The sequence below is a fragment of the Periplaneta americana genome, chromosome 15 (genome assembly GCF_040183065.1).
Source record: "Periplaneta americana isolate PAMFEO1 chromosome 15, P.americana_PAMFEO1_priV1, whole genome shotgun sequence".
Taxonomy (NCBI): domain Eukaryota; kingdom Metazoa; phylum Arthropoda; class Insecta; order Blattodea; family Blattidae; genus Periplaneta; species Periplaneta americana.
This window is the reverse complement of record NC_091131.1, coordinates 62,167,711-62,186,710: the sequence shown is the minus strand read 5'-3', so window position 1 is coordinate 62,186,710 and position 19,000 is coordinate 62,167,711. Positions and strand designations below refer to the sequence as shown.

General features: G+C 36.2%; 1 protein-coding gene across 2 annotated transcripts in view; it reads left to right on the top strand.

The window, feature by feature from the left end:
- Positions 1–9,052: 9,052 nt before the first annotated feature.
- Positions 9,053–19,000, top strand: part of LOC138715010 (trypsin-7-like) — an 88,048-nt gene continuing 78,100 nt past the window's right edge. The window contains exons 1-2 of one of the 2 annotated variants that reach the window (XM_069847388.1): positions 9,053–9,130; positions 18,325–18,385. In XM_069847388.1, the coding sequence (XP_069703489.1) occupies positions 9,116–9,130; positions 18,325–18,385 (76 nt within the window). In that variant the 5' untranslated portion in view covers positions 9,053–9,115. The remainder of the gene's footprint in view (positions 9,131–18,324; positions 18,386–19,000) is intronic. The other variant, XM_069847387.1, reaches the window with a different exon arrangement.

Genomic DNA, 19,000 nt, shown 5'->3' with positions numbered 1-19,000 from the left:
ATTATTATTATTATTATTATTATAAAATTCAATAATAAATACGTATTAAATCTAGAGATTTTTGTTAGAAAATCGCGGGTTTTTAAAAGCCATCTAGCGGGATTATATGAACAACTATTGGCAACACTGATTGTCCAACTGAGTGCCATATTGCAAGAGGAATGGCGACGCATTCCAGCGGATATCCTACACAAACTAGTGGAGAACATGCCTGACAGGGTGGCTGCTGTTATAGCAACAAGAGTTGGTACCACGAGGTTCTAAAGAGGCAAAAAACAGTGCCCAATTACTTTTGGTAGATAGTGTATTTTTTTTACATAGGACTACCGTACATGTTTAGTCTGTGTGGCCCAGTTTTCTTAATCTGAAAACCGGTCTAAGGCCTAAACACAATGTTTGGTCACATTTCAAAGTATTGCGTTGAACGTTTACTAAGTGGTTGGCGCTTGTATTGTTTCAAATAATCGCAGGCCACCGTTTGGTGAGAATCATCTCAACATAATCATTAAAAAAGATCTTTCAATGAATATCGGAACACAAACAAGAAATTCAATTGAATGATTACAAAATCTACCCCCTGCAGAACACAGTTATTCAGAATTACCAACAATTACTAGTTAATATTTCACTATAATACCATTCTAATATGGCAGATAAGTGCAATGGGTTTCAGCTCCATATATGAAGTATTCCTGAAATCTTGTGTTAGAAATAATGACAACATGAGCCAATATAAATTTACAAGATAGAGCATCACCCATTATAGAACAATTAATTTATTTCCATGATCATGCCTTAATAATAATTATTATAATTTTAATAGTCGTATCATACATAATAATTGCAATAGTTTTTAATAAATACATCAATCGATTCTTATTGGAAGGCCAAATAATTGAATTAGCATGAACAATTACCCCTGCAATAATTCTACTTTTTATCGCAGTACGAAAGAAAAAATTGAGCATTCCCCGTTCAAGGTACTGCAATAATATCCTGAACATAATAAGTTATACGAGGATATTCAAACTATTTTCTTCCAATAATGTTGCAGCGCGTTTCTACTAAATAGCGTAGAATACTAAGTGTGCATTCCTGTCAGCCTTTCTGTGCAGGATTTCCTTCATTTTCGATGTACGGGTAGGTTTCTCCAAGAGCCCCCAGTCCTAGTGCACTCTTCAATTTTTCTATGTTGGCTGCAATTCAAAGCGGCCTTTTTTTTTTACGATCGGATGTGTTTCTTGTTCCATTGTCGTCACACGGTTAATATTGCAGCTGTGTGAATAGCCAGCGAGAAAATATTGCCATATTATTGTTTGTTCCTATTTTCTCTGTAAAATACTGACGCCTCATCATAAGGTATATGTAACCAATCTTAACCAAACGTTGATATTAATAATAGCCGTAAATAGTCCTATCCATTGTTTTTAAAGTGCAATGGTCAGAATCTCAGTTCTGCATGACATATATGCATAGCGATGGAATTCAGTTAACATGTCCTACAAGAGCGGGCAGTGTAGCTTCCCCAAAGAGTTCGCGCGTGCTCTTTGAGGTAGATTTCCAACGGTAACTTATTCCAAGTTCAATGTAATATTTTCTTCAAGTACTACAAGCGAAAAACCGATCGCAAGCTTGTGTTTACTGAAGAAAACCTAGAAGAGTGTCGTAGAAGACTGAAAAATTAAGAAAGTAAAAGAAAAATAGCAGCATCTTTAGGTGTGAATGAATCAACTTTGTAAGTTCAAAATTCTTATTCTTGGTCTATTTTTATTCAACTTTATTCAATTTACATTCTTAATTCGTTGTATTCTGTTTTGTTGCTAGGGTACTGTACCATCGTCACTTGGACGATTGAAGACAACGTTCAGTCCAGATCAAGACAAGGAGCTGACAGGGAGACCCAATCCTGTCGAACGAGAAACACGTTCAAGGATCAAGCAGTAGGCCTAATGATAAGGGACCTAATAATGAGAAATCACAGCCAGTAAGCCTATCAATATTTTCATTGATGCTTTTTTCAACTGTTACATTTTACCAGGAAAAGGGGAAAAATCAGTGTGTGCGTGTGTATGTGTGTGTGGTATGTATGTCGATTGTATCCAATGGTTACTCACTTCACTTTACATGATTCGGGTTCCGCATATTGCGGATAGATGGCAGGACTGTGACCCATTTTTCTAGTTGTACACCACTTCAGCTGGCCACACTGTACATGATGTAAATGTTCGTGTAAGTGTAGTGTCTGGAATGAGTGATGATGATGATGATGATGATGATGATGAGAAAGGGGAAACCCGGTACCGGCACGTAGCCTACTCCTTTCGAATAGCACCAAGGGGGCCGCCAGGCTTAACGTCCCCTTCCGACGGACGAATCACTATCAACAGTGACATATGCTTTCTCTTCATATGCACTGCGGAGAGATTTCGGATTTAACCGAGACATTCTGGTGCACAATCTAGTGATTAAAAGTTGTGCACATGAAAATTTCTGACCCCACCGGGAATCCAACCCGGGCCGGCTAGATTGGAGGCAGACACGCTACCACAGAGCTAACTCGGCAGACATACACCCATTGTTGAGATAGTTAAAAATAATTTCAACAAAGTACGAGTGACAACTTTGAAAATGAAACATCCAGTCTTAAAATTTACATTCTATGAAGAAAGGAGTTGCTATGACAACAATGATATATTAAAATATATCATACATACATATATAAGTGTTCTGCACAAGGGCAGGTCTTTCACTGCAAACCCAGAATTCTCCAATCTTTCCTAATTCCTTCCAGTGCATTCTTCAGTAGGCAGCTTCTTCTCAGCCAGTGACCCAACCAATTCCTTTTGCTCTTCCTGATCAGTTTCGGCATTATTCTTTCTTCACTCACTCTTTCCAACACAGCTTCATTTCTTATTCTGTCTGTCCATTTCACACGCTTCATTCTTCTCCACATCTACATTTCAAATTCTTCTAGTCGCTTCTCTTCACTTCGGGGTAATGTCCATGTTTCTGCCACACACAATGCTCATCATGCCATTTTTGAAGTTTTTCTTGGGAAAAATAAATGTTGTAGCTTTCCGTTGCTTTCCGCACACCACTCTCTCTTTCGCATCTTGAAAGATCCCAGGAGGTCCCAACATGGAGATGAAGAGAGTGGATTTGACTATTTAGACCCTCCGGACTTCACCGAAATTGGCAGCAAGGGTTAAATATCAGTTCTATCAGGGTTTCTGACCCAATCAAAGACCGGGAAATTCCAATTAGCCTTTGTCCTCTCCTAAAACATATCATAGCACGGCAAATAGTTTCTAACTTCATGGCACAAATTATGCCATCATAATAAAAGTCATGACGTTTTAGTTGGCATGGTAATATTTTACGGCTCTGTAAAATAATGTGGCATATTGTGCACGACTTTGACTAACGATAAGACTGTTTTTAATGCTGGAGTACGAAAGTGAGAATTTTATTGATAGATAGATATATATAGATAGATGGATAGATTTATAGATAATACACAAAAGTACAAAACTTAATAATTTAACAAAAGATCTATACACAAATGTAGTTCTACATAATAAATATACAATTTCCTAAACTAATATAATTTTTTTGATGATCTGAATGAAAAGGAGCGAAAAAAACACAACGCCATCTATCATCGACATGCAAGATTTCGCTCCTAGCCACTCTTCTAGAGCTGCATGCATATTATAAATTGTTTTCTCAATAAAATAATGTATTAATTTCAAAAGTATGCTTTAGTCTGGCTGCGTTGCAATAGAGTTGCATAAGGCAAACAGATACCATGTCAATTTTTCTGACTGAATCTTTATCTCCCTACGATATAAAACACCTACATGCAAACCTTATCTTCCTACGATGTACAACACGCTACATGCATTAGGGTTGCAAAAGCCAAATAGATACGCTACCAATTTTTCTGACTGAAACCTTATCTTCCTACGATATACAACACGATGCATGTAATTGAGTTGCATTAAGGCAAACAGATACTGTATCAATTTTTCTGTCTGAAACCTTATCTTCCTACGATATACAACACGCTACGATATGCAAGCCAAACAAAATACAGAAAAAAAAAAAAAAACATAAAATAGACAATATCGAGCATGAAACCTTCGTGTTTCGGTCTGATTAATTTCAACTGTTGTGAAATCTTACTCAATCTCGACATAATACCGAATGTTTATAGAAACAGATCATAATTTAAAATATTACAAGGACATTCATGTACTTAAAATTAATCCCAATATTTTAAGAGAAAAATCGTAATAAATAGTACTCATTATATCTGTTGCATAAAATTTTAAGTTCAGTTATACTTATATTGTATGTCACTCATAACAGAATATGACTACTGAAAGAGAATTTGTCTCTGGCTGACATTTTTTTTTTTTTTTTTTTTCATTTTCTCGGTCACTAATAAATTCAGTTCTGAAGTCTGCAAACAGAAAAGCATACACTGGTTCAGTAATGGTGTAACGGTAGTAGAGATGGAAGAAGTATTCCTTCATGCTGGAACTGTTTCACCTGCCTTAGCTCATCTGGAATACAAAATTTCAAGCAACAATTGCGAAGTAACAGTTAAAAAAAATGAACTGTAAGCTAATCCTGTTATCTGGGAGATGTAGAATTGTACATTGCAACTATAGCTACATTATTTTTGTATTGTGAACTATCTATAAATTCTAAGACTTATTATTGAAAGAATTTATTGATTGGAGGCATGATGTATGAATACAAATTTATTTCTATCACGCAAACATTTTTTGGAAACATATTTTCTACCCCTTTTCGTTTATCACACGATATTACTTAATGTACGGAATAATGAAAATGCTTCTTATCGCGTGTTTTTAGTAAATTTTGAGTAATGTCATTCAGTAAAAACGATATTCCACAAGTATAATTCCAGTAGCCGCAGAAAATGAAGTTCCTGCTTAGAGATAGGGACACACCTGCAGGGAAGTACGCAACATGTCCAAAATCACTTTTTCAGAATCAGGTCTCTTACAATGGTTAGGCAGTTCATTTGTTTGGACTAGCTAGGCATTACGACACAATAGAGCAGGGGATACATAAATTCTTTAGCAATATTACTCTGGTGGCTTCATCTGCAAGTATTTTCGATTCGTTTGATATGTTACATATCAATTTATATGTTTCAAAATCGATAATAATAATAATAATAATAATAATAATAATAATAATAATAATAATAATAAATTCATATCTACAAAATCATAGAGAAACCCTTAATTCTCCTGTTGCGTTTCTTTTGCCGCTGTACTTAGAGCTGTTTGCAAGAAATAACATCTAACGCTAGAAGATACTCAATCCAATGCTAATGAGTAGACAGCAGAAAAAAGTCATTCGGATGTGAAGGTAACTACAACGCGAGTAGTTTGTCTCGTCAGAGGGTAGTTGTTTACGTAAGCACAGCAGGCATGCTAGAGGTGCGTGCAGGCAAGAACTGTTTTCGAATCGATAATTCAGTAGATGTCTGATATTTTGTGTACTTTTCTATAAACCCTTTAAAGTGAGGATAGTCCAACATTTTGAATGGAATATTGCAACTTATCATCATTCGTCACAAATCCTGGCCAAAGTTATATTTCATATTTGAGGCGGAATTTGAACTTGAATCCTTAATTTCTTCTAATATAGAGCAACATTTTCCCTGTATTTCTGTGTATTACATTGATGTCCTATCGATTGTTTTGTTATCTTTTTAATGCACACATACATGACCGACATTTAATTGTTTCACCGGTATCAGTACTAAAAATGTCGACACCATATTCTTGTATTAAAGGATACACCCTATGTTTTTTTTAACATCTGTCTTCAGCATTATGATCACTTCACCGAACACAAATAAAGAATATGTTTATGTATCTCAATGTTCTCTGTTGACGTACGGACGAGGACTGACTGAGAACATGCCATAGTCTATGCGTACAGTACTTGTAAATCGTAAACATGACTTTTATTTCACTTTTTTCCCGCTGTCCATTAATGAGTTATTCTACAATCGAGACTTTACAGTAATTCATGCTGCGGTACTGTCTGGTACCTACCAATAGAAAGCACTAATTTCTTCTTACTAACAATTCCGGACCAAATTCCCACACTTGCAATTAATTTTCGTCTCTAAAAGTATTGCTGCTACTTGGAGATAGTTATCCACTTTTGGTATTACAGATACTTTTTCATTAGTGATGTAGTTTGGAGCAAAACTTTACGTGCAGAGTGTTGTGATATGAAATTAAACCAAAGACTCAGATTCTATGGTCCACCTTCCAGCGAGGCTTGCTATCCCACGACTATACCAGTTTTTTTTTTTATTCTTCCACGCACAAGTGGGCCACGGATCGAAACAGAAGATAATTTGAAGGGCGATTTCAGGCATATATGCCGGGCGTGGTAGCAGTTCAATTCTTCTCAATTCATGGATTTTTTCCATGGTTTTTACAGCAGTGTGGGGTTTCGCATTGTCCTATTGCAAGAGGGTTCTATTTTGATTTACTGATGCCGTGTACTTCTCTCTCAAATCATGAACTCATTCTAATTGTTGAGAATAAAGATCCGCATCGACTACACGTACATTTGGAAGAAACTGCCAGTGAATCACGCCTTCAAAATTCCACCAGACACATAATATTACTTTGAGGCTGAAATCGATTTTGTTCAACGACGGCTTTGAAAGCAGTGAGCCAGTGTTTTGACGTGTCAGGGTTGCGGTAATATACCCATTTTACATCACATTCACAATTTTCCTAATAAATCTATCATTCATAGCATTAGCGAGGAGCTGACGACAAATATCCATTCTGCGTTCGGCCTGTTTGGCTGTAAATTCATGAGGTAGAGATCTATAATTTCTGTATGATTTTCTAAGTGTCCTAATGTGCGATGTATCGTATCAATTGAAGCAAGTTCTTTTAACAATCTTCGATTACTAGTAGCAGTAATAGCAGTAGTAGTAGTAGTAGTAGTAGTAGTAGTAGTAGTAGTAGTAGCAGCAGTAGCAGTAGTAGTAGTAGTACTAGTAGTAGTAGTAGTAGTAGTAGTAGATTTACCTTTAGTAAAACCATGTTGGGCTGAATTGAGCTTTTTTTGACATAAAATGAAACGTGTTTGTGAATAATTCCTTTAAAAATGTCAGAAAAATTATTTAAGATAGAAATAGGTCTACAATTAGTAACACTGTTTTTATTACCATTTAAAAAAAACAGGAATAATAATAATAACAATAATAATCATAATAATACTTCTGCCTCTTATTCAGGATCACGCTGATATGCAGGCCTACCTATTATCAGACATTATATCTCACTTGACGATATGTCAGAGGAAGAACTATAAAATTGATTGTTCATGCATCTGAAGTCTGATTAATGTAGTATGATAATAAACTGTGAATTATGAAACGGAGGGGTGAAAAACTGGCTACCCTACACCATTAACTTCTTGTAAAGTTGCCTCATAAGTGACGCCTTATTGGTGTATTGTAAGTTTCAAACCTGTCTTCGGACAGTTGAATAAACAACAACAGTCCACACCTGTGAAGTAACGGTTAGCGCGTCTAGCCACGAAACCAGGTGGCCCGGGTTCGATTCCCGGTAGGGACAAGTTTTTTTCCGGGGTTTTTCCTCAATCCAATATGAGCAAATGCTGGATAACTTTCGGTGCTGGACCCCGGACTCATTTCACCGGCATTATCACCATCCCATTCAGACGCTAAATAACCTAAGATGTTGATAAAGCGTCGTAAAATAACCTACTAAAATAAAAAAATAAATAACAACAATAATAATTCTGCCTTACACCTCTTTTGGGTTCTCAATTAGGCTAGTAGGCATACCACGGTAGAGTTAAACAACACAATAACCATAACAACAACATACTGAAATAGAGATAATAGCTACTACCTCTGATTGAGGTTTTGGCTGATATGTGTATCTATTAACAGGCAGTACATCTCACTTGACGATATGTGTCAGAGGAAGAACAATAAATTGTTTGTATGCATCTAAAGTCTGATTGGTGGAATATGTAGCTAATCGGCGATGTATGCAATGGAGGGGAAAAGGGACTGGCCACCTTACCCCATTATCTCCTGGCCTAGTTGTCTCATGAGTGATGCCTTATTGGTGTTAGTTATGAGGTTCAAACCTGTCTTCGGACAGTTGACTAAACAACAATAGTGATTATACACTGCATGCGTTTTATCTTACCCCGTTTGCGGATGTAGAGCGGACGCGGCAGTGCACAGCGCAGCTGTATACATGCAAGTAAGTGAAGAGAAAATGTTTAATGCGTGCTATGTAGTAACATTTAAAATGCTCCACCTCAGTGGGGTAACGGTTAGCACGTCTAGCCGTGAAACTAGTGGGCCTGGGTTCAAATTCCGGTTGGGACAAGTTACCTGGTTCAGGTTTCTTGCGATGTTTTCCCCTCAACCAATCGAAGCAGAATTGAAGGATAACATTGTGCCATCATAATTAATCTTATCCTCTTTCATCGTAATCTCCGTTTCTTTTCTAGGTTTCGAGCTTGCTCCGATGCAGAGTTGTCTACGGACCGCCGCCTAACTTGGACCCCGTGGATATGTGGTCATTCGTTGTTGGTGGTAGCGCTATGCACCGTGGGCTCTCCACTGGGATCTTGGTAACTAATGGGACCGCTGTCAGGTCTACGCGGAAAGATAAAGGGATCACGTAGGCTAATACAGAAGCGATGCGTAGGGGAACTGTAGCCGAGGGGGGACTAAGGACATGCACACCATTCCATCCCAGGTAATACAACGGCCTTCGTGCGAGAACAACCCCAGTTCGTGCCGTCTACTGAAGGGGGATTAGTAGAATAGAATAGAACACTTGAAATCGTGAGGAAAAGGACAAAAAATTGTAGTATTATGGTGAAAAAATTCTTCGCGTGAAACTTCAGATAGCTGGTTATTTATCCGATAACCATTTACAATTATCTTTCCTCACCATTGCGTAAAGACTACGAAACATGTATATAAATACAGACAACATTTCTCGACAAGTTACTCGTCTCAACATTGCCTGTCTGTTCAGCAATCATGTTTCAAGTAAAGGTACGTCTATATTGGTTTTGTCTGTACAACTATAGTATATATGCTTTATGGCAATATTGTTTCTTTGTTATTATAATTTAAAAAATACTGCTTCAGGAATTAATTATACTTTACTGTGTTTTATATTAAGTTTGAACAAGTTTGTGTCCTCGATTCTTTCTATCTTCTCAACAGCAACGCGATAGACCTTTATTCTATATGGAAGTCTGTTTTTGTATCTCATTCATAAAATGCAGCCATAAAACATCTAGTATAAGTATTTTTGATGAAAATGTATGAAGAATATCTGTAATATAATTTCACTATGAAGACTGTATAAAGTTATATACAGAAAATCATTATTCTACACGGGTATTTCAACACGTTGTAATTATCACACACTGTCTTACTACAATAATTACTTTTAATACCGGTATCAAAACTTCTTTAACGTTGTAGAACTACGTATATTTTAGGTTTATTTATATATAGACGCTTTAATTCCGAGGTCATACCGCGACAGTCTGTAGCTTTACTGTTGGGAATGCTTGTTGCTTTGGTATTGTGCCTGCTTTTTCTTTGTAATTGGGGTTAAGTCCGGTATTTTTTTAAATTTAACAGAAACTTGGTTATATTCTGTTGCGGGAAACCTTTCGTGGATGCGAGTCCAGTGCGTTACCACTGACTGAGACGTGTCTTTTTTTTTAAATTACGTTTCAAGTTTTACTGTCCCATGGTGTTGCGTCGTGGTCTCAGGCATCATGTCCAGAACTTTCGTTACGTAATGCGCACTGATTAGAGTTCTCATAGACAAGAGATATTCTCATGAAATTTCGGCCAGTGTATGGGATCGGTGCTCACACAGCATCGTGATGAATTTGGAAAGCTACGATAAGTAGCGAAATCCAAGCTGTAACGGCTGGGGGAATCATCATGCTAACCACAAGATACAGTACTGTATCTCCGTTCTGGTTGGATAATCGTTCGCTTCTGCATGTGGACATGAAGCGAGCAGCAGCTGTTCTGCCATGGTGCTTGAAGGGCTGACGCGCCGCGGATTTATTTATTTTAAGTTTTGCTATCGCTACAGGACTGTAGACAAAAACACAGAATAAAATATTAGATATTATAAAAATATTTCAATGCCTGCAGTTAAAAAAAATAATTCGCGTTAATGTATCGTATTCTAAATTACTGTCTCCTAGGATGAAGTTTTATGATAGACGACAAAAATTGGCCGTTGGCGCACATGTAAATATGTACAATTACGCATTAATCTTTCTCTAACACTTCAGTTGCTATTGCCACTTCATTTTCTATCACGATGTACTTACTCCATTTCGTATATCAAAGTTCGACAGTATGTGAATTCCACCTTTCAATGCTATTCATTTTAAACTAGGCAGTACACCTATTATAATAGGCCTATGGTACAGTAGCAGGAAAGTCAGAGTCACTACTTGCCAATGTCTATGAGGAGTTTAATTAATTTACTTGCCTTTATCAGTTCTCGCATTAACAACGCCAAGAGCTTGGACATCAGGATTTTTTACCCTACGACTCAATTGGAAAATTATTTAAAATTCATACATCTGACTCTTCCCCAAAATAATTAAATAACCAATATAAGGAAAAATAATGATTTTTTGATAAAAATTTAAAATACTTAATGAGATGGTCTCCTGCTTTTAATTCATGTAGGCTCAAATTCGGATATTATTTTAATAATGTTAAACATACTGCCATTATATCAATTTATTTCAGTCAGTAGTGTTGAAAATTTAAACGCTATTGGAAATGAGATCAATATTGAAGCAGTAAGCGTACTTTTTGTCTGATATACACTATAATATATTTAAAAGAAGACAATCCGTTCCATAACACTCAGAATTGAATATGAAGCCTTATTTCTCAATTTTTAACAACACCTTTCACACAGGTATTTCCCCACGGCACAAAAGTATATCGGTATTTATAATTCTATTTATTGATGGTAGCAAAGATTAAAGCCATGTATTGTGGGTCCCTATCTCCACGGCATGGAGCGTCCTCAGGATGCGAATAGAGGAGACGGCCTCCAGATATGGAGGGTAGCTGCGAATATATTGAATAAGCAGTCGTGGACAGCCGATAAGGGGTGGTCCTCCAGCTTGGCGGTTGGGCGAAGGGCTAACAACCCATCACCGTAAAAACAGCTTGTTACGAAACCTAACAGTAAGCCTCGGAATGAGACTGATTCTCCGGCACGACCACAACAAAGGAAAAAGGTTATAAGATTTGGTACATGGAACGTAACTAGTATTTATAGAACATGTGGGGTAACAGTAGTAGCAAAAGAACTAGCTAGATATAGAATAGACTTCGTGGGAGTACAAGAGGTTAGGTTAGATGGGAATGGCATATCACAAATAGGCGATTACTTACTGTATTATGGGGAAGGAAACGATAATCACCAATTATGAACAGGATTCTTTGTACATAAAAGAATAAAATCAGCAGTAAAAAAGATCGAATTTATCAGTGACAGGTTATCGTATTTAGTACTTAAGGGTAGTTGGTGCGATATCGTAGTTATAAATGCTCACGCCCCTACAGAAGAGAAAGACGACCATATAAAGGATGAGGAATTGGAACACACATTTCATCAGTTACGTAGATATCACATGAAAGTTTTATTGGGGGATTTCAATGCTAAAGTAGGACGGGAGGATATCTTTAAACCAACAATTGGAAAAGAGAGCCTACACGTAAGTAGTAATGACAATGGATTTCGGTTAGTCAACTTTGCCACATCAAAAAATTTAATTGTCAAGAGTACAACATTCCCCCATAAGGATATACATAAATATACGTGGACTTCTCCAGACGGAATGACACATAACCAGATAGATCACATCTTGGTAGATAAAAGAAGGCACACTAGTATAGTAGACATTCGAACTTTCAGGGGAGCAGACTGTAATTCTGACCATTATTTGGTAATTGGAGAATTAAGAGAAAAACTATCAGTAGCCAAGCGATTAGAGCAACAAGCTAATATTAGTAGATTCAATATTCTGAAATTAAAGGACGACGAAATTAAGCAACGTTATCAGGTTGAAATTTCAAATAGGTTTGCTGCTTTAACAACTGATGACGAAGCTGAGGAAGAGATAGATGTTAATAGCGTGTGGGACAATATCCGAGATAATATCAAAATTGCAGCTGAGCAGAGCATAGGTTATCATGAAACTAAGAAAAAGGAACCGTGGTTTGATGAAGATTGTTCCATTGTAGTAGATAGAAGATCAGGCAAAATTGAAATTCTTACAGGATCCAATTATGGAGAATATAGATAATTACTTTAATGAAAGACGGGAAGCAAGTCGTACACTTGGGAACAAAAAGAGAGATTACTTGAAGGAAAAACTGAATGAGGTAGAAACAAATAGTAAAAATAAAAACATTCGAGATTTATATAAGGGTATAAAGGAATTTAAAAACGGATATCAGGCAAAGGTAAACGTGATCAAGGATGAGAATGGTGACTTACTTGCAGACTTTCATTCAATCCTGAACAGATGGAAAAACTATTTTGGGCAACTACTAAATATACATAGGCCAAATAGAAATGATCGGGACGAAATACAAATACAAACTGCTGAGCCATTCATACCGAAACCCACACTTTCTGAAGTCGAAATTGCGATAGAAAACCTGAAAAAGTACAAGTCTCCAGGTATTGATCAAATTCCAGCAGAATTAATACAAGAGGGTGGAAGGGCATTACCTAGCGAAATCTATAAACTTGTACTTGTAATTTGGGAAAAGGAAGTTTTACCAGAACAATGGAAGGAGTCCATAATCGTACCTATTTTTAAGAAGGGGGACAAGACTAAGTTTAGTAACTTTCGAGGAATATCACTTTTGTTGACGTCGTACAAAATTTTGTCGAATAGACTTTTGAGAAGATTAACTCCATATGTAGATGAAATTATTGGGGATCATCAGTGTGGTTTTAGGCGTAATAGATCGACTATTGATCAGATTTTTTATATTCGACAGATATTGGAGAAAAAATGGGAGTATAAGGGTACAGTACATCAGTTATTCATAGATTTCAAAAAGGCGTATGACTTGGTTAAGAGAGAAGTTTTATATGATATTCTTATTGAATTTGGTATTCCCAAGAAACTAGTTCGATGAATTAAAATGTGTATTAGTGAAACTTACAGCAGAGTCCGTATAGGCCAGTTTCTATCTGATGCTTTTCCAATTCACTGCGGGCTAAAGCAGGGAGATGCACTATCACCGTTACTTTTTAACTTCGCTCTAGAATATGCCATTAGGAAAATTCAGGATAATAGAGAGGGTTTGGAGTTGAATGGGTTACATCAGCTTCTTGTCTATGCGGATGACGTGAATATGCTAGGGGAAAATCCACAAAAGATTTGGGAAAACGCGGAAATTCTAGTTGAAGCAAGTAAAGCGATAGGGTTGGAAGTAAATCCCGAAAAGACAAAGTATATGATTATGTCTCGTGATCAGAATATAGTACGAAATGTAACTATAAAAATTGGAGATTTATCTTTCGAAGAGGTGGAAAAATTCAAATATCTTGGAGCAACAGTAACAAATATAAATGACACTCGGGAGGAAATTAAACGCAGAATAAATATGGGAAATGCGTGTTTTTACTCGGTTGAGAAGCTTTTGTCATCTAGTCTTCTGTCAAAAAATCTGAAAGTTAGAATTTATAAAACAGTTATATTACCGGTTGTTCTGTATGGTTGTGAAACGTGGACTCTCACTTTGAGAGTGGAACAGAGATTAAGGGTGTTTGAGAATTAGGTTCTTAGGAAAATATTTGGGGCTAAGAGGAATGAAGTTACAGGAGAATGGAGGAAGCTATACAACGCAGAGCTGCACGCATTGTATTCTTCACCTGTCATAATTAGGAACATTAAATCCAGACATTTGAGATGGGCAGGGCATGTAACACGTATGGGCGAATCCAGAAATGCATTTAGGGTGTTAGTTGGGAGGCCGGAGGGAAAAAGACCTTTGGGGAAGCCGAGATGTAGGTGGGAAGATATTATTAAAATGGATTTGAGGGAGGTGGGATATGATGGTAGAGACGGGATTAATCTAGCTCAGGATAGGGACCAATGGCGGGCTTATGTGAGGGCGGAAATGAACCTCCGGTTTCCTTAAAAGCCAGTAAGTAAGTAGCAAGTAAGTAAGCAAAGATTAAAGACAAATTCTTAACTAATCCAGAGATACTGAGAATAAATATATTGGAAGAGGTCTTTTTAAAAAAATATATTAAATTATTACAAATTTTGTGGCAGATCAAAGGATAACTATAGGCCTACTTAATTTAGAAATCTCTGATTGAGACTATGGCTCATATGTACATCTGTTTTCAGACAGTACACCTCACCTGACGATATGTGTCAGAGGAAGAATAATTGTTTGTATGCAATCTGAAGTCTGACTAGTATACCCATAATATATAGCTATTCGGCGATGTATGCAATGGGGGAGGAAAGGAGCTGGCGAAACTACCCCATTATTTTTTGGCTTAGTTGCCTCATAAGTGATGCCTTGTAGGTATCACTTTTGAGGTTCAGTCCTATCTTCGGACAGTAGACCAAACTACAACAACAAACAATTTTATTTATATACATAATATAAAATAGGTAAAGGAAACGAACTGGATTTCATTATATTAAATTCAATTATCATGACATACTTTATGTATGCATGTACTGTGTGTATAGAAATATATAAGTTATATACATAGATAAACACATATAAGATTGTCAGTGCGCCATCAAAATTGCTTAAACTTGTAGGATCTAAGCAAGTACTGCAAACCAAAAGGTTCCTGAAGTCGCTGCTGAATGAGGGTGTACCCCGAATATCAGTCAAATATTCAGAATCAAATGGTTTTGTTGTAGGATCTAAGCAAGTACAGCAAACCAAAAGTTTCTGAAGTCGCTGCTGAATGAGGGTGTACCCCGAATATCAGTCAAATATTCAGAATCAAATGGTTTTGTTGTAGGATCTAAGCAAGTACAGCAAACCAAAAGTTTCTGAAGTCGCTGCTGAATGAGGGTGTACCCCGAATATCAGTAAAATCTTTAGAATCAAATGGTTTTGTTGTAGGATCTAAGCAAGTACAGCAAACCAAAAGGTTTCTGAAGTCGCTGCTGAATGAGGGTGTACCCCGAATATCAGTAAAATCTTTAGAATCAAATGGTTTTGTTGTAGGATCTAAACAAGTACTGCAAACCAAAAGGTTTCTGAAGTCGCTGCTGAATGAGGGTGTACCCCGAATGTCAGTAAAATCTTTAGAATGAAATGGTTTTGTTGTAGGATCTAAGCAAGTGCAGCAAACCAAAAGGTTTCTGAAGTCGCTGCTGAATGAGGGTGTACCCCGAATATCAGTAAAATCTTTAGAATCAAATGGTTTTGTTGTAGGATCTAAGCAAGTGCAGCAAACCAAAAGGTTTCTGAAGTCGCTGCTGAATGAGGGTGTACCCCGAATGTCAGTAAAATCTTTAGAATCAAATGGTTCGTTTAAGAATTACTATACAGAAAACTTAAATAACAAATATCAATTTGAACACCAATCACTGAACAACTAAAAAGCTAAAATAATTATTAAATACTGTATACCAACTGTTACTACTAGGCGAAGGGGCACAGATCAATTTACGAAACTCTAAATGTGGTGACACAAAAAATTTTAGGAAGTGAACCTGCATATACGCTTGCAATGAAATATATGTTGTTTCATGTAGATTTATTTAACTCTCATTTATTGTTAAACCTATACTTAGAAACAATGGTCAATAGAAGATTGACTGATATGAAGATAAGTATCACGAAACTTACTGGCATCTCAATTTAGTTTCGCCGAAACAATGATACAGTTGATGGATGCAATTCTCAATTTTGCTCAAAACCTTTACTAAGGCTTCATGTATCAGCATCTTATCAAGCAGAGTGGTTCCTTTCCTTTAACTTTGAGGCTTCTATGTAACACTCCGTAATACTGCCGAAAATGATAATAAGTTCCACACATAATTTCCTATCGAATATAAAAATACACATCTACGTAAAACACAATGTTCAAACTCACTAATATATAAGTGGTGTATCATTGGTTCAGTAGTCTGTACTAATTAATGTTATAATATGCCGAATCACTTAGAGAAACACAATTCAATCAGGTTTAATATGCTGATAACATCATTTTCCTATATGTCCATCATACAAGGATCCAAACTTGGCGGTAGAGAATTTACAGACAGCTCTGGAAAATATTTCCAGTTGGAGTAATAAATGGAATCTTTGAATTTCAGAAAACAAACTGAGTTCTTTACTTTCATCACAGGATATTCATTGAAAATCTTTAACCTAACAGTACAGTAAAGCAATAAATTCACTGCATACAACGATTATCTAAAAATCGTACAATTGACACTGAAACCTAAATTGTAATGCAACCCACATATTATGAAAGCTGAAGAGCTTTTCTCGAAAAGACAACGTAATGAAAATCGTACCATGGCAAAAATGTGGAGCGTACAACGTAACAATACAATTCTGTATATCATATATTCGCCCAAAAATTGATTTATGGCAGTAAAGTTGGGAGTAGAGCATCCAAATTCCATTTAAAGGAATTGTCACAGAGAGAATGCTGCCCTTTCATTATGTTTGAGATATCCAAAAACAACAAATATTAATGCATTGGAAATTTAATTAGACATACCTCTTTAAATCTATATTCACAGAACATTTGACGAAAAATGCTGGTTAAAAAAACAGTACAAATTTCATTCTCAGCATTTCAACTAACCGAAAACGTAAGACTTCCTCCCCAATTCGTCAATGATAAAATCAGTTTAATCCTATCCTCACTCAAAGCCCACCATCAGCTATCCAAATTATAACCCAATTCCTCTCTGGAAATAGTCTCCCAACAAATCTGTAATCTAACAACTAAGGACCAATAAAACAAATCGCACCCTGTACCGCTGTTGAAGTCTTGTTTTCTACAAATATGTCTCGTAGAGTACATCCATATTTATACTGACGGTTCCCTAAGCCAAAATGAAAATAAATTTGGTGCTGCCTATGTATGGTACAAATCAAGAAAAATATCGTATACCATGCAGCTCTAACCATTAAATTGTCATACATACAGCATTTCTCTACTGTCTCAGCTCCCAAAAACAAATCATTTTTATATATTTACAGACAGGATGTCCTCTTGAATAAAATTTGTGAATGCGAACAGAAAAAATATTAATCTCGATATATCAAGGTAAAATTAGTCCTTGTTCGATATCTGGGCCATGGGGAAGAAGTTATTTTCAGTGGGTTCCTACGTCAGTATGTTGGTATACTTGGCAATGAGATTGCAGACAGACAAGTAAAACTGCAGCCATTCTGCATTCTAAAGCTAGAGAAACAATTCCACTCAAATAATTTGTAATGCAATGCAAAAGTCATTATCGGAGACCTTGATAGAAGTATGGATAATATGAAATTTAGAAACACACAAATGTCATTAACATTTATAAATATCTCCCATATCTACTACGCACATCTGCTGCAAGAGCTGGAACAGAATATACCACCACAGATATATACTTTCAAAGATTCAACATTTCACATTCGTTTACCTGCAGATTTTACTAGAATGGAACTGAAATTCTAACCTATATTCCACTCAATTGTAATTTCTCTGCAGATATGAAAAAACAATTTGAAAGAACAGCATTAATATACTATTAGAACCCCCTCACTTCCTGGTCAATGGCTGAACTGATTTGCATGAACTTCATGATATTGGCAACAATATACGCTATTATGGACTCAAGTATGAAGAATTAGGGAGTAAGCAAGTGTGCTTACATGTCAAGTAGTCAAGTGGTCATCCATCTCACGCAGTATGATGAATCTGCCCCTTGTATCTCTCAATAGAAGGGAAAACACTCATCAAGTTAATATAAATCCCTAACAGATGGCTGGTCTTCCTGAAGAAATATACAGTACTTGATAATTCTAGCAACAGAGAAAACCATTGTACAAATGTTACTAACAATAAGATGCATCTCATATCTTTCATAAGGAATCACACGTTACATGTTAAAAAATCTGGGCTAATGTTACGTTAACGAAATTTTCACTCATATGTACTATGATTTCTGTTCTAGAAGCAACCTGATAGCAACCTGAGATGCCTGCGGATGCTACTCTTCGTCGTCGTGGTTGCAGGTACGTCAAACAGATCGAACTGTAAACACTGAACAAGCTCTACTGAATTCGAAGATAATGTAAATTAATGTTTGAATGAGGTCCATTCTATGAGTTGTTTTGTATACATCTAAAACAAATCGTTGGCTCAGGATTAATTTATTTTATGTGGCATAAAACTTAACAAATATTTATCTTTTAACATACAAGTGGAACTGTATTAGGGCAATTTATGTTAGTCCTCAGTATCCAGTCCGACGGCCCAGTCTATATTTTTACACCGTATGTCCTAGTCTGTTAGCGAAGCTTACTCGTAGGACAATTTTATGATATTATTTGGTCTGACAATATGATATAAAGTCGGGTTCGGATGAAATGATTTCTCCACTCTAATAACACGAAAGTGACCAGTTCCTTCTTTCTCAAATAATAATAATAATAATAATAATAATAATAATAATAATAATAATAATAATAATAATAATAATAATAATTTATGGATAGAACAAAAATACATTAATTTTTTATATAAAATTACTAGCACCCCAAAAAAAGAGTACATACTCGTGCTCAGGAAGCATTGTACAAACATTTAAGATAAGTATTTTATTAAATTAAGGGAATAAAGAGTAAAAA